The sequence below is a fragment of the Atheta coriaria genome, unplaced genomic scaffold (genome assembly GCF_025399875.1).
Source record: "Atheta coriaria isolate IRGN ID8LTWV9N9 unplaced genomic scaffold, Caltech_Dcor_3.1 hic_scaffold_10_pilon, whole genome shotgun sequence".
In the NCBI taxonomy this organism is placed as follows: Eukaryota; Metazoa; Arthropoda; class Insecta; order Coleoptera; family Staphylinidae; genus Dalotia; species Dalotia coriaria.
Genome location: NW_027045452.1, coordinates 5,827,682 through 5,840,350, shown reverse-complemented (window position 1 = coordinate 5,840,350; position 12,669 = coordinate 5,827,682). Strand labels below are relative to the sequence as shown.

Sequence of the window (12,669 nt, the reverse complement as noted above, 5' to 3'; positions counted from 1 at the left end):
CGCCTACTGTTTTGTTGTTTCATTAAATCTGCTTAATTATTTAAATATAATCTAATATTCAAATAGTTTATGTACAGTTTCGCACTGTTTTTGTCTCGTGACGCGACTTTACAAATGATTATTAAAGCTTATCGGCGCATACATGAATTATTAACAACATTTAAAGAATATAAGTAGGTAATGGACGTAGGCAATAGTGAAGTTCATTGCAAAATCTCAATGAAATGAAGCTCCCGACTATTTTTGTTACAATCGTGCTGGTTTCAGCCGTGGCAGCTAAAAAGTTTTATGTGTTTAAAACACATGTAAGTAACAGAATCCATATTAGGTACTTGTTATACATGTTGCCATTTGATTTAATTGATTTTTTATATCTAGCTGAATTGGCACTTGGCGTTTCGGGATTGTGAAGCTCGCGGATTACAAATGGCTACGATAAATGAATGGAACGAAAATCATTATTTTCGACTTGCTATGGAACAATCAGGTAAACAAAAAGATGAATACTAATAAAGCTTTGTAGCGCCATCACGGTACGATTTATAAAACTATAAGTCACCATTTCAACTTTCTTCCCATATTTTACACCCTTAGAGTTAAATTGCAGCACCAAAAAGTAGCCTATTTACCATTCCTTGCGTTAAACCATCACCAAAAATTTATAAAAATTCATTGAGGGGTTTTGGTGTTAAAGCATCATAATCATACAAACAAATAAAAAAAATTAAATTTTCAGGTACTTTGAATGAGTGGATCTGGATATCCGGTACAGATTTAGCTTCCGTCGGGAATTTTACTTGGATGACCAATGGACGACCATTGTCCAGCATCTATTGGCTCTGGTTCCCAAACGAGCCCAACAATTATGGCGGAAACGAAAGATGCATCAATGCTATGTTACATAGAACTGAAGCCAAATGGAACGACTTGGATTGCGATAAAAAACTGTATTATGCTTGCGAAGATAAACCCAGCACATGTGATGCTACAGTTAGCACATAAATGTAAATCACAAGGCATAAAAATTGATAATTTAGCCTACATTACACATGCAGTAAAATATTTCACATATAAATGATATTATTATGGTTATTTGTTCAAAGTTTGACGCAAATGCAAAAATTTAGCAAATTTGTGATTTGTAGATGTTTGGAATTTTTGATTCTAAATTTTTTTTCCCTGTATGATAAAGCATGGACTCTCCAGTTTGCTCAATCAGTGACCAATGTGACCCAAGATAATGGCTAATTATATTTTAAGCGGGTTTTGCCAGAATGACGATTTTATAATCTGGTTTGTTTATATTCAACGACCGAAATGACTTTCTGTTCATTCCGTCAAAATGCAAGCGTTAAGAATATTTATTATTTGCGTCTGTGTGGTTTTTGTTAGTTCTACTAAAAAATACTATGTGTTTAAAATAAATAAAGTAATATTTAATATAAATTTAATAAATCTACTTATAATAACATAAATTTATTTATTTTGACAAATTTAGCTAAATTGGCATGCAGCTGCCCAAGATTGTTTATCCCGCGGCTTACAACTGGCTACAATCACCTCCAGCGCAGAACAAACTGATCTTGAAGACGTGCTTAAAGGATCAAGTAAGTAAAATTAAATATCACCTAACAATATAGATAATTACTAGCTTTTGCCCGTGACTTTGTCTTGGCAGTGTTTATTAAAAATGTAATTCGTTTTTTACCCTCTGGTTCTAGACATAGTATGTGTCCATTCTATCAATAAGATTCGCAATTTTATTTTAAAGAAATTAACTATACAAAGAAATGCTAATAACGCACTTCAGCGCGCCATCTCGAATTCAACTACTTAACTATAACTATGATTGAATTTCAAAGCCAACTCGTATCTTATAGAAAAGAGCTGTCTTTAGGGTTTTCCAGGCTATTATTGGAATTTTTCTTGCCGTAAAAACCATCCGTGAACTTTAACAAACATTTAAAAAAAAGAATTGGCCAAATTGGTCTAGGCGTTGTTGAGTTATGCGCTTACCAACAGATTTTGCGATTCATTTTTATATTATAGTAGATATGATTGTTCATTTTAGATGTGGGTAATAATTGGTTGTGGACTTCGGGCACTGATCAAGGTGAAGAAGGGAACTTTTTTTGGATGAGCACAGGTAAACCTATAATTTATTCAAAATGGAGCAGGCCTCAACCAGACAATGCGGGAGGCAGAGAAAACTGTGTGCATATATGGATGTCAAATGGTGTATACACATGGAACGATTGGCTTTGCGAGAAGAAATTGTATTACATTTGTGAAGATAAACCAGACGCACAAAATGTTATTAATATTGAGATTATCGCTGAGAATTCATAGGTTACGTTATTTTTGTTACCATGTTCTTATCTTGTCAGACAACTGTGTTATGTAAGTGTGTTATTTTGATTGTGGAAGCAATATTTATTGTAATTAAATGTAGAAAAGTACTGGTTTTCTTAAAATTTCTTAGTATTTACTGGTTTTTGGGTTAAAATGGTGTCGAAGCAATTAAGGTTGCCTAAATTCAAGTAAACATTTAAAGTAAAATTTTGAAATGTTGCGTTTTGAATGTTTTGAATAATTTCATGCGTTTATCTCCACTTACATGAATTATTAACACTCTGAACAGTCAAATACACACGATATAAGTATGGAGACAACAAATAAAACACTAGTAGTAAAATAAAATGAAGTTCACTCTCTTTATAATTGCAACCGTGCTAGTTTTAGGCGAAGAACAGAACCGCGATACAAAAAGATATTATATTTTTAAACATAAAGTAATAAAATCAATAACCTAATTATAAACCGCACCAGCAAATAGTTTATATTTTTTAGTTGAATTGGCACTTAGCATTTCAAGATTGTGAAGCGCGAGGATTACAAATGGCGACTGTAAACGATCGTAATGAACATTATGATTTAAAAATGGCTGTTATAAAAACCAGTAACTAAATAAAAAAAAGATAAAACAACTAACTGTAAAATATTTAACATTCTACCGATGTTGCATTACAGATACTGTTGAAGACTGGACGTGGGTAGCTGGTACTGATTTGCCTATATTTCGAAATTTTAGTTGGATTACCAATGGAAGACCTGTGCCTTTCTGGTTGTGGTATCCACAAGAACCGAACAATAATGGCGGAAATGAGAGATGTTTGCACTATCGGAATTCATTAGGTGAACCAAAATGGAATGATTTAGACTGCAATCGACAATTGTTTTACGCTTGCGAAGATAAACAGACCACATGTGCAACTGCGGTTGCATAAATATGAGAGTTCTATTTTTAGGTTTATATATGTATTATTATCATTTCTGAATATGTATATACAAACTAGTTTGGGGTCGACACAACAAATGGGTAGATAATAACAAAGTTTAATTATTTTAAACAAAAGTTTTGACATATTTTGATAAATTTCTTTACTCGAACAGTGGAAAACACAATTATCTACTAAAAAGATTCTACGTAATCAAATAAGTTAAAAAAAAAAGTCACTCAAATTTTATTTGAAGTTATTGACACTAGTATATGTTTAAATAATTGATTACACATCGGGAAAAACCTTTAGATTTATTTATTACATATTTATCACTCTAAAAAACTTCGTAGTCAATAATAATGTTTTAATAAGTATTCTGAATGAAATCCTGTGAGCCGGATGACCTAAGATGACTTTAATTAAAATATTAATAAAACTGGTGGGGCTTCCAAGGTCATTTGACAGTTTATATAAATACTGGCTGTAAACAGAGCAATCGCTTATAAAATTAATATTCAATCAAACACAATGCGTTTCATTACTGTGTTTATATTTGTTATTTGTTTAGTTTTTGCGGAATCAGCTAAAAATTATAAACTTTTTAGAGTCAATAAGGTAAAAGAATTAAATTTACATAAAAATTCAATTTTATAAACGTTATTTTAATTCGTTGTAGCTCAACTGGCATGCAGCGTTTCAAGATTGTTTAACGCGTGGTTTGCAATTGGCTACGATCAACTCTGCAGTCGATCAACGTGAATTTGATGCAGTTCTAGAAAATTCACGTAAGAATTACGTTATGTTATGAAATATAACTAACTATCATGATGATTTTATAGATATGGTAAATTCATGGGTGTGGACTTCGGGCACTGATCAATCTGAGGAAGGAGTCTTTATTTGGATGAGTACGGGACAACCGTATACTTATACGAAGTGGCGCGAATCGGAACCAAACAATTTACGAGGAGATGAACATTGCATGGTTGTAGATTGGGTGGACAAGAATACTCCAGCGTATTGGAACGATGGGCGTTGCAGGTATAAATTGCCGTATGTTTGTGAGGACAAAGCCGAAACCAATAATGTTGTCAAGATAGATTTGAACGTCGACTAATTTTACTTATAACGATTTATTTACAACCAATAAAATATTTTTGTAGAAATTTCTGGTTTACTTGTTTGAAAATATCTTGGTTGGTAACTTTTGAACTTGAATTTAAACTTGGTATTGCTTATGACACTCATGGTTTCAACTCTATGAAAACAACAACATTCAATCTCTCCTCTCATCAAATTACACTCGCTCGGGCATGAAACGTCAATGTTGCTTTGATCGTATGTCCACATATTTGAGCAGTTTTCAATTTTTACAAAAACTCGTTAACCTCAAACCTACCTAAAAAGTAAATACGTCTTCTTCCTTGACTCAAGAAATTTTGGAGTTTTGACGTGATAACGTCTTTAAAATCGTTTTACGGGTGACCGGTTCAGAAACTGTGTCGCGAGGCCTCACGAGGCCGATCGCAGGTATACCCCTCTCGTTATAACCTTAGGCTCCCCGCACAGTACAAACTTTTATCGGCCGATATTTTGATCGGGTTGGGCTGTGAGCGCGCACACTACGCCAACTAAACAGTTGGGTTTGTGGTGAGTGCGCACACTAGACAACAGTCGGCCGACTGCACCAATACTCTGAGCGAACTAAATTGATCAAGTCGGCCGACTAAACAATCGGTAGGTGTGCGCGCTTGCGACGAGCTCCATACTGATATCGAAGTCGGCCGATAGTTGGCCTGGTTGGCCGATAGTTTAGTTTGAACGCAGTTGGGTAGCCTATCAAACTTATTTATCGGCCGATAAAAGTTTGTAGTGTGCGGGAGCCTTAGTTTTCGTTGAATGTTTAACAGTAAAACAAAATGTGAAGTGCAAGTGAAGTGTTACAACAATTGCAACAAACAAAACTTATATCACCAATAAGACGTTATCACGTAAACATCTCGATCGTAAACCTACTTTACAAACAACCATTTTTGAGCTTCAAATATTTATACATGTTTGAATATAACGTCGTTCATTTAAACATGCAAAACCAATATTGAAACTATACGTTACTATTATCAATCAACAGATGCATTTGTAATGTTATTGTAATCGCAACAATTGTTAATTGCTAGGCGCAAATTACAAGATAGAAATTATTATGAACTATTAGCACAGCGGATGTTTTAATACGAATGAAATTAGAAGCGTTGTGCGTGCTTGGTGGTTTGAAATTGATAGTAGATTAGATCGACGTGAACTGACCGATCAAAAACGCAGGAATAGAATAGAACGACAAATTTGTGTCCTACAGGTGTTCGGAATTTTTGAATCTAAATTTTTTTTCCTGCATGATAAAGCAAGGCCTCTCCTCAAGTTGGCTCAATCAATGACCAATGTGACCCAAGATAATGGCCTATTATATTTTTTGCTGGTTTTGCCAGAATGACGTTTTTACAGTCTGTGTTGTTTATATTCAACGACCGAAATGGCTTTCTGTTCATTCTGTCAAAATGCAAGCGTTAAGAGTATTTATTATTTGCATCTGTGTGGTTTTTGTTAGTTCTACTAAAAAATACTATGTGTTTAAGATAAATAAAGTAATATTTAATATAAATTTAATCAAACTTCTCATAATGATATGAATTTATTTATTTTGACCAATTTAGCTAAATTGGCATTCAGCCGCCCTAGACTGTTTATCTCGCGGCTTACAACTGGCTACAATCACTTCCTACGAAGAACAAACTGATCTTGAAGACGTGCTTAAAAGATCAAGTAAGTCAAATTAAATATCAGGTAACAATATTAATATATTAAATAACAAATGGCTAAACGAGGGCATTACAGACGTGATTGATGGAGAGCGAGCACCCTAGTTCCACGTTGCGGTTTTTGTATTTTAAATCATCGAAATTTGCTTGCACACTTCTACAAACTGTAAGGTTGTAAGTGCATGGCATTACATACCGCCTTATGCTGGTCAGTAGACAAATGCGCAGGCGCTTGCTCCGTCCCGTGCATTAATGCAAGAACATAATGAATATTATGTACGGCTTGGCCGTCCGTAAACAAAGTACCACTTTTTGTGTTTAAAAATCGTGGAAACCTGGCGCTTTATAGGTGGAAGTAGAAAAAGATAATTATATGATTGTTTATTTCAGATGTGGGTAATAACTGGTTGTGGACTTCGGGCACTGATCAAGGTGAAGAAGGGAACTTTATCTGGATGAGCACTGGTAAACCTATACTTTATTCGAAATGGAGCTTTACTCAACCAGACAATGGAAACGGAAGAGAAAACTGTGTGCATATATGGATGATAAATGGTGTATACAAATGGAACGATTGGCATTGTGAAAACAAATTGTATTACATTTGTGAAGATAAACCAGACGCACAAAATATTTATTGTAATTAAATGTAGAAAATTGTTTAAAGGTTTTCTTTAAATTTCTTACTTTTTACTGGTTTTTGGGTTAAAATGGTGCCATATGCTTGTGAGGACAAATTCGAAACCAATAATGTTGTCAAGGTTGATTTGAACGTCGACAAATTTTACTCATAACGTTCTGGAAGATATTTCTGTTTACAATAAATAAAATATTTTTATAGAAATTGTCGGTTTAATGGGTAAAAAAATACTTTTTAGTTGATAAGTTTTAAATTTTAATTAGAATGATATTGCCTATGACAATGTTGGATCACTACCGGTGTAGTGTTGTCCTAATCTAAGAAAATTCAAATTCCTTTCTTGACTCAAGTAATTTTTGAAAAAGTTCAGATACAGTTATTGTTTTAAAGAACTCTATATGTTGGAACACAATTTTATTCATTTAATCAAGCATCACCAATAATGTCGGTAAATGTAAGCTATTATCAAACCATAACCAAAGGAGATCAAAGTATTATTTAGAAATTTGTCTTAAAATTGTCCTTAAAAAGTGTTCCGCTTCTCTATTCACTTGTTTAGAGATGATGATACTCTGACTTCTTGTTTTTTTAACTTTTTGGAAAATACACTTCGTACTTTGTGCCACATTAATGATTAATGACCTAAGATTATTGTTGTTTTCATTATTGCGACTTATATCAAGACAATGACCTAATAATTATTCTCGTTTAGTTATAAGCAAGCTCAATAATTCGCTTCTGCTCAGTCTTTCACAATGCGAGCATTAAGCATATTCATTTTGGGCTTTTCCTTAATTTCTGCCATCTCTGCTAAAAATTACTACATTATTACATCTGTGAAAGTAATATTTAAAGCACAATATAAGTATTTTCTATTTTTATAATTAAAATTATAATTTCAGTTAAATTGGTATGAGGCTTTCCAAGATTGTTTATCTCGAGGTTTGCAACTGGCTACAATCACTTCTCATGAAGAACAAAATTCGCTAGAAAAAGCAATTGCAAAAACAGGTAAGTAAAATTACAAAATAATTGTTTAAACAAAACATTGTTTAATATTTGAATTTGTTAGATGTAGATACTGAATGGATGTGGACATCGGGAACTGATCAAGGTCAAGAAGGAATTTTTGTTTGGATGAGTACAGGTAAAGGTTTCACCTATACACATTGGAGAGGAATCCAACCAGATAATGCCGGGGGAACGAAAATTGTGTTCACGTATGGAAATCCGAAGGCAATGGTTTTCATACATGGAACGACTGGATTTGCAGTAAAAAACTTTATTATATCTGCGAAGAAAAATTTGCAATTTTACCACGACACAATTTCTATAAATAAATTTAAAATAAAAACAAAGAAATAATTCGTGAAATCAGCTAGTTTTATTATAAAAACTTGTTTTTTTTTATAATAGGTCCATATAAGGTCCATTACATAACCTTAACTTTACGCTTTTTGTATTTAAAAATGCATAAATATACTTAAATATGTCAATAAAATAAAATGTAATGTAATAACTCATAATTAAACAATTTGTTTATCATTGCCAGCAACAATGACAGCAACAGAAATCGACTGTTTGCGAATCACCTCTGTGAGTTTATTGCGCGCGCTGGAAGCATTTTTATTCGCCGCGTTACTATTCGGAATGAACAAACAAAACACCGTGCCAATAAGCAGCATCGCTGACACAGTAAAAATTGGTATCGCCGCTTGTTTGTCCATAAGCAATCCAAACATTAAATTGCTTAACATTCCGCTAACGCGGCCAACGAAGAGTGTCAAACACAGTGCGATACCGGCCACTTTCGTCGGAAACAGTTCGACAACAACGCCCCCTAGCGTGATATTAGCTGTAGCCATAACTGTCTGGAAAATACACGCGACTGCCAAGTTCTGCCACGCCGAATTCAACCAGTAGATAATTCCAGAAGACACACCGCCGACAAACATCGTCACAAATGGTATTACTTTGAGTGAGAGTCTTCCAGAAAGCCATCCAGACACTATATTACCAAGTAAAGATGAGACACCGATGGATAAAGTGGTGCGAAAGAGTTTCGCGTTGAATTCGGGCACACAAGTTGCGTTTTTGACGAAATTCATTGATGCCAAGTACTGAACGCTTGCGGATTTATTGGGGAATCGTTCCTCGAATTGTTCGAAACGCATGAAGAGTTCTGGAAGCCATAAACCAAGTCCAAAATATCTAAAAATATCAAAAACAAAAAAAAATTATGATTTGTACCGGTAGATGGCGTTTAAAGATTAATTTATATTTGTAAATATTTTTAAAATATTATTATAAATGTTTTAGAACTTTCCCAGCTGAGTTTTCCGCGAATGAAAAAACTAGCTATCAGGAGAACAGCAACGCGAGCAAGTATAACAGTGCCACAACGAAAGAAAATGCAAAACAGGTGAAACACAACACACCTGCGCGTGACGACACGAAACGTAAACGCGATAACAGTTCTTATCAGCATATTACCGCCGTGCACACTTACCCAAACATATTACAGAACATAATGAACGAAATCAAAGCAGTCATGTAGACCAACGGACGTTGAAATATCTTCCTAATCTGTGTGAGCATTTCTCCAAGCAGTCGCTTGACTTTCCCAACGCATACAACATCCATCGCCTCTTCGATGTCATAAATATCGGTGGATTCAGCACGTAGATGCTTGACGGGAAATTCACCCGCATCGCACCTGCGATTTTCCGCATACATATCGCTGAGGATGCGCAGCGCCTTATCGCGATCCTTCTCCGCCGCGTACTTGGGGCTTTCAGGTAGGAAAATCAGGCACACACCTGCCAGGCACTCAGGAACGGCGACGACGGCGAGGAACAGGCGCCAAGCGCTCACGCCGCCAAGGCGTGCCGCCGGTATTGGCAGGATGAGGAAGGAAAGCACCGGCAGCAGGAGCCAGGCGCTTGTGTAGAACACGCCCGAATAGCATACGCTCTTCGAGCGGTGTTGCGGAGCGTGGAATTCGGAGACGTAGTTGAATGTTATGCTTCCGGCTGCGCCGGTGAGGAATCCATTGAAGAAGCGGCATACGCATAGACCGATGTAGTGTTGTTGTAGGGCACCGGCGAGGGTGCAAGCCGATGAGATGAGAAGGGTGTAGAGTAGGACACGGCGTCGGCCAATCAGGTCGGCGATGGCACCCCAGAGGAATGAACTGCAGACGCCGCCGACGAGGAATGCTACGTTTAAATAGCCGATTTCGGCAGAGGTGAGGTGAAGGTCACATTGCGCTGCGGGGAATACATAGGCGGCTAGACCGTTTTGTAGACCGTTGTTTAATAGACAGAGGGCGCAGACAGCTACTAGTCGGTAGTGAAATAGACCATAACCTGAAATTAAAATTTAGAGATTAAAGATTAAAGTTAGGTTTTAGGTTAGGTTTAACCTTGTATTGGGTCGTAAATAAACTAATATTTTCGTAAATCTAAATTTATGAATGAAGAATCGTAGAAAGGGAAAATAGTGATAATTGACAATAAATAATCGATAAAATTAAGGTCATGGTTATTGGGCTACAATTAGATTGTTTTATTTTATTGCTGAATGAAGAATTTTTGATACGTAACATTCCACTAAATACTAAATAGTCCACAATATAGGTTATTATATTTTAAGGATAATTTTCATTCTATTACAAAGTAGTTATTTTAAATTTGTTTTAGTAATCTACTAATAATTTATCAGGACTAACACGAGTCCTCGGTAGTATAGTGGTCAGTATCCCCGCCTGTCACGCGGGAGACCGGGGTTCGATTCCCCGCCGGGGAGGACTTTTTCGTCCTTTTTGGTCCTTTTTGTTTAAACAATTAAAATTTATTTACATCTTACACACATAATCAACAAAAAATGCTGACAAATTCAATTAAATGTGAACTTGTTCCATTAGCACAGTTTTTTCTTCGATTGACAATGACTCGTTCCGAACAACAAATATTTATAGATAATTGTTTGCTCATCTAGTGTTAAAGCATTGCATTGTTTGGTTTTAAAAATTATAACATTGCATTTAAGTAAATAAACACAAATAAACTCAATAAACTAGTTCAAAGTTGTTAACTTTTAGAAACATATTATAGCCCTGACCATTGTCACGTGATAAGCAATTTTGTTCTTAAGTTACATGAAAATTAATTTAAAATACAAAAAAAAAAAAGAAAATATTTCATTACCTGTTAATTGTACAGCGTTGTCAAAGTCAAGCGAATCGTGAATATCACGACACTCTAAATTATTACAATTTTTACTTTTATCACTTTGTTCACTCAATGTAGCCGTAGATTTTCCACTATTGCATTTATTGCTCTCTGCACTATCAGATTTCTCTGTTTTTGCAGATGGTGGTCCGGAAACGAAGTCAAAGTGCTGATTAGGACTCATTTTATCACAAAAACTTTAAAACTTTCTTTCACTTTGTTTGAATTTTAATTTCCGATCGAAATCAGCCGCAATTTTGATTAAAATCGATGCCCACCACGCCGGACGTGTTAATTAATAAAATATTATCTAATGAATAGAACGTCCGGCAATTACACATCGCGTTTTTATCAAACGTTTGTTATTTAATTGTTGTGGCAACAGTCAATGTTTGCAATGCGTATGGATCAATTGGCAACAAGATGCATTTGTAATGTTATTGTAATCGCAACAATTGTTTATTGCAAGGCGCAAATTACAAGATAGAAATTATTATTAACTATTAGCACGGTGGGTGTTTTAATACGAATGAAATTAGATGCGTTGTGCGTGCTTGGTGGTTTGAAATTGATAGTAGATTAGATCGACGTGAACTGACCGATCGAAAACGCAGGAATAGAATAGACCGACGGCGGCGGGCGATTGTTATAGACGGGTAAAGCCTTGGTTAAGCAGGAGCACCCACGGGTTGACAAGGTGTGCGTGAAAACATCAATTTCGAGCGGAAAAAAACAAAAATCATTCGGATTCTCGACGCCGCCGTCACGATTTTTGTATGGGCTGCGTCGAGGTGCGTGTCCAACATTCCATTCAATGTTGAATCATTGAATCAGCGCAAATTTAATAAACTATGCAGGTTATTAGCATATTTATGAATGCGGATTTTAAACAATTTGGACAATAGAACTTTCCGTTTCCAAGAATATTCATTATTTTTATTTAGTCTTAGATTTATTATTAATAAAAGATTTGCTTTTGATTTTAATTGAAAAATTATTTTAATAAGCGCTGAAAACTTTCCATTGTTTTCATTTGATTCATTAATTATGTCAATAAATTTGTATATTTTGTAAATACGATCAATTAATGCTGTAAACATAGGCGGATACGTGAATCAATTGTAATGTTTAATTATTAAACGGTAAATATTGTTAAAACAATGATTCAATTTGAACTCTAAGCATAAATAATAGAAGTACAGTGACCAGAAACTAAAATTTTCATGTTTTGTAGAGGTTTTAATGAAAGGCTTTAAAAAATAATAAAAACTAGCTAAGGCCCACGGTAGTGTTTAATAAAAATGTAATTCGCTTTTACTCGCTTGTTCTAGACGTAGTATGTTTCAATTCTATCAATAAGATTCGCAATTTTATTTTAAAGAAATTAATTATATAAAGAATTGCCAATAATGCACTTCAGGGTGCCATCTCGGATTCAACTAATTAACTATAACTATGATTGAATCTCAATGCCAACTTTTATCCTATAGAAAAGGGCTGTTTTTAGGGTTTTTCTGGCAATTATTCGTTTTTTTTTCGCCGTAAAAACCATTCTTTGACTTTAACAAACATGTTAAAAAAAGAATTGGCCAAATTGGTCTAGGCGTTGTTGAGTTATGCGCATACCAACAGATTTTGCAATTTATTTTTATATTTTTCAACATAATAAATCATAACCCATTGTCTGGCGGTTATCAACC

The 12,669-nt window shown here is 34.8% G+C and overlaps 4 protein-coding genes, 1 long non-coding RNA gene and 1 other non-coding gene across 6 annotated transcripts; 5 read left to right on the top strand and 1 right to left on the bottom strand.

Annotated features, from left to right (window-relative positions):
* The first annotated feature begins 72 nt into the window (after positions 1-72).
* Positions 73-2,825, top strand: LOC135800309 (hepatic lectin-like). The gene is made up of 5 exons (XM_065313507.1): positions 73-305; positions 379-487; positions 737-1,429; positions 1,499-1,607; positions 2,072-2,825. The coding sequence occupies exons 1-3, from the start codon at positions 225-227 to the stop codon at positions 1,000-1,002; spliced, it is 456 nt and encodes a 151-aa protein (XP_065169579.1). The 5' UTR covers positions 73-224; the 3' UTR covers positions 1,003-1,429; positions 1,499-1,607; positions 2,072-2,825.
* On the top strand, positions 1,509-3,287 carry LOC135800805 (lectin subunit alpha-like). The gene is made up of 3 exons (XM_065314127.1): positions 1,509-1,607; positions 2,851-2,959; positions 3,031-3,287. Exons 1-3 carry the CDS (start codon positions 1,509-1,511, stop codon positions 3,285-3,287), a joined length of 465 nt encoding a protein of 154 aa, XP_065170199.1.
* Positions 3,031-4,447, top strand: LOC135800308 (lectin subunit alpha-like). The gene is made up of 3 exons (XM_065313506.1): positions 3,031-3,896; positions 3,958-4,066; positions 4,121-4,447. The coding sequence occupies exons 1-3, from the start codon at positions 3,810-3,812 to the stop codon at positions 4,396-4,398; spliced, it is 474 nt and encodes a 157-aa protein (XP_065169578.1). The 5' UTR covers positions 3,031-3,809; the 3' UTR covers positions 4,399-4,447.
* A 718-nt stretch (positions 4,448-5,165) lies between these two features.
* LOC135800310 (uncharacterized) lies at positions 5,166-6,542 on the top strand. Its single transcript, XR_010550135.1, has 3 exons — positions 5,166-5,272; positions 5,993-6,101; positions 6,488-6,542. It is a non-coding gene; the product is annotated as an uncharacterized lncRNA (long non-coding RNA).
* A 1,557-nt stretch (positions 6,543-8,099) lies between these two features.
* Positions 8,100-11,153, bottom strand: LOC135800804 (synaptic vesicle glycoprotein 2B-like). Its single transcript, XM_065314126.1, has 3 exons — positions 10,946-11,153; positions 9,247-10,105; positions 8,100-8,948 (listed from the first exon to the last, which is right to left on the bottom strand). The coding sequence occupies exons 1-3, from the start codon at positions 11,151-11,153 to the stop codon at positions 8,264-8,266; spliced, it is 1,752 nt and encodes a 583-aa protein (XP_065170198.1). The 3' UTR covers positions 8,100-8,263.
* TRNAD-GUC (transfer RNA aspartic acid (anticodon GUC)) lies at positions 10,473-10,544 on the top strand. The gene has a single exon. It is a non-coding gene; the product is annotated as a tRNA-Asp (tRNA).
* Positions 11,154-12,669: the final 1,516 nt, after the last annotated feature.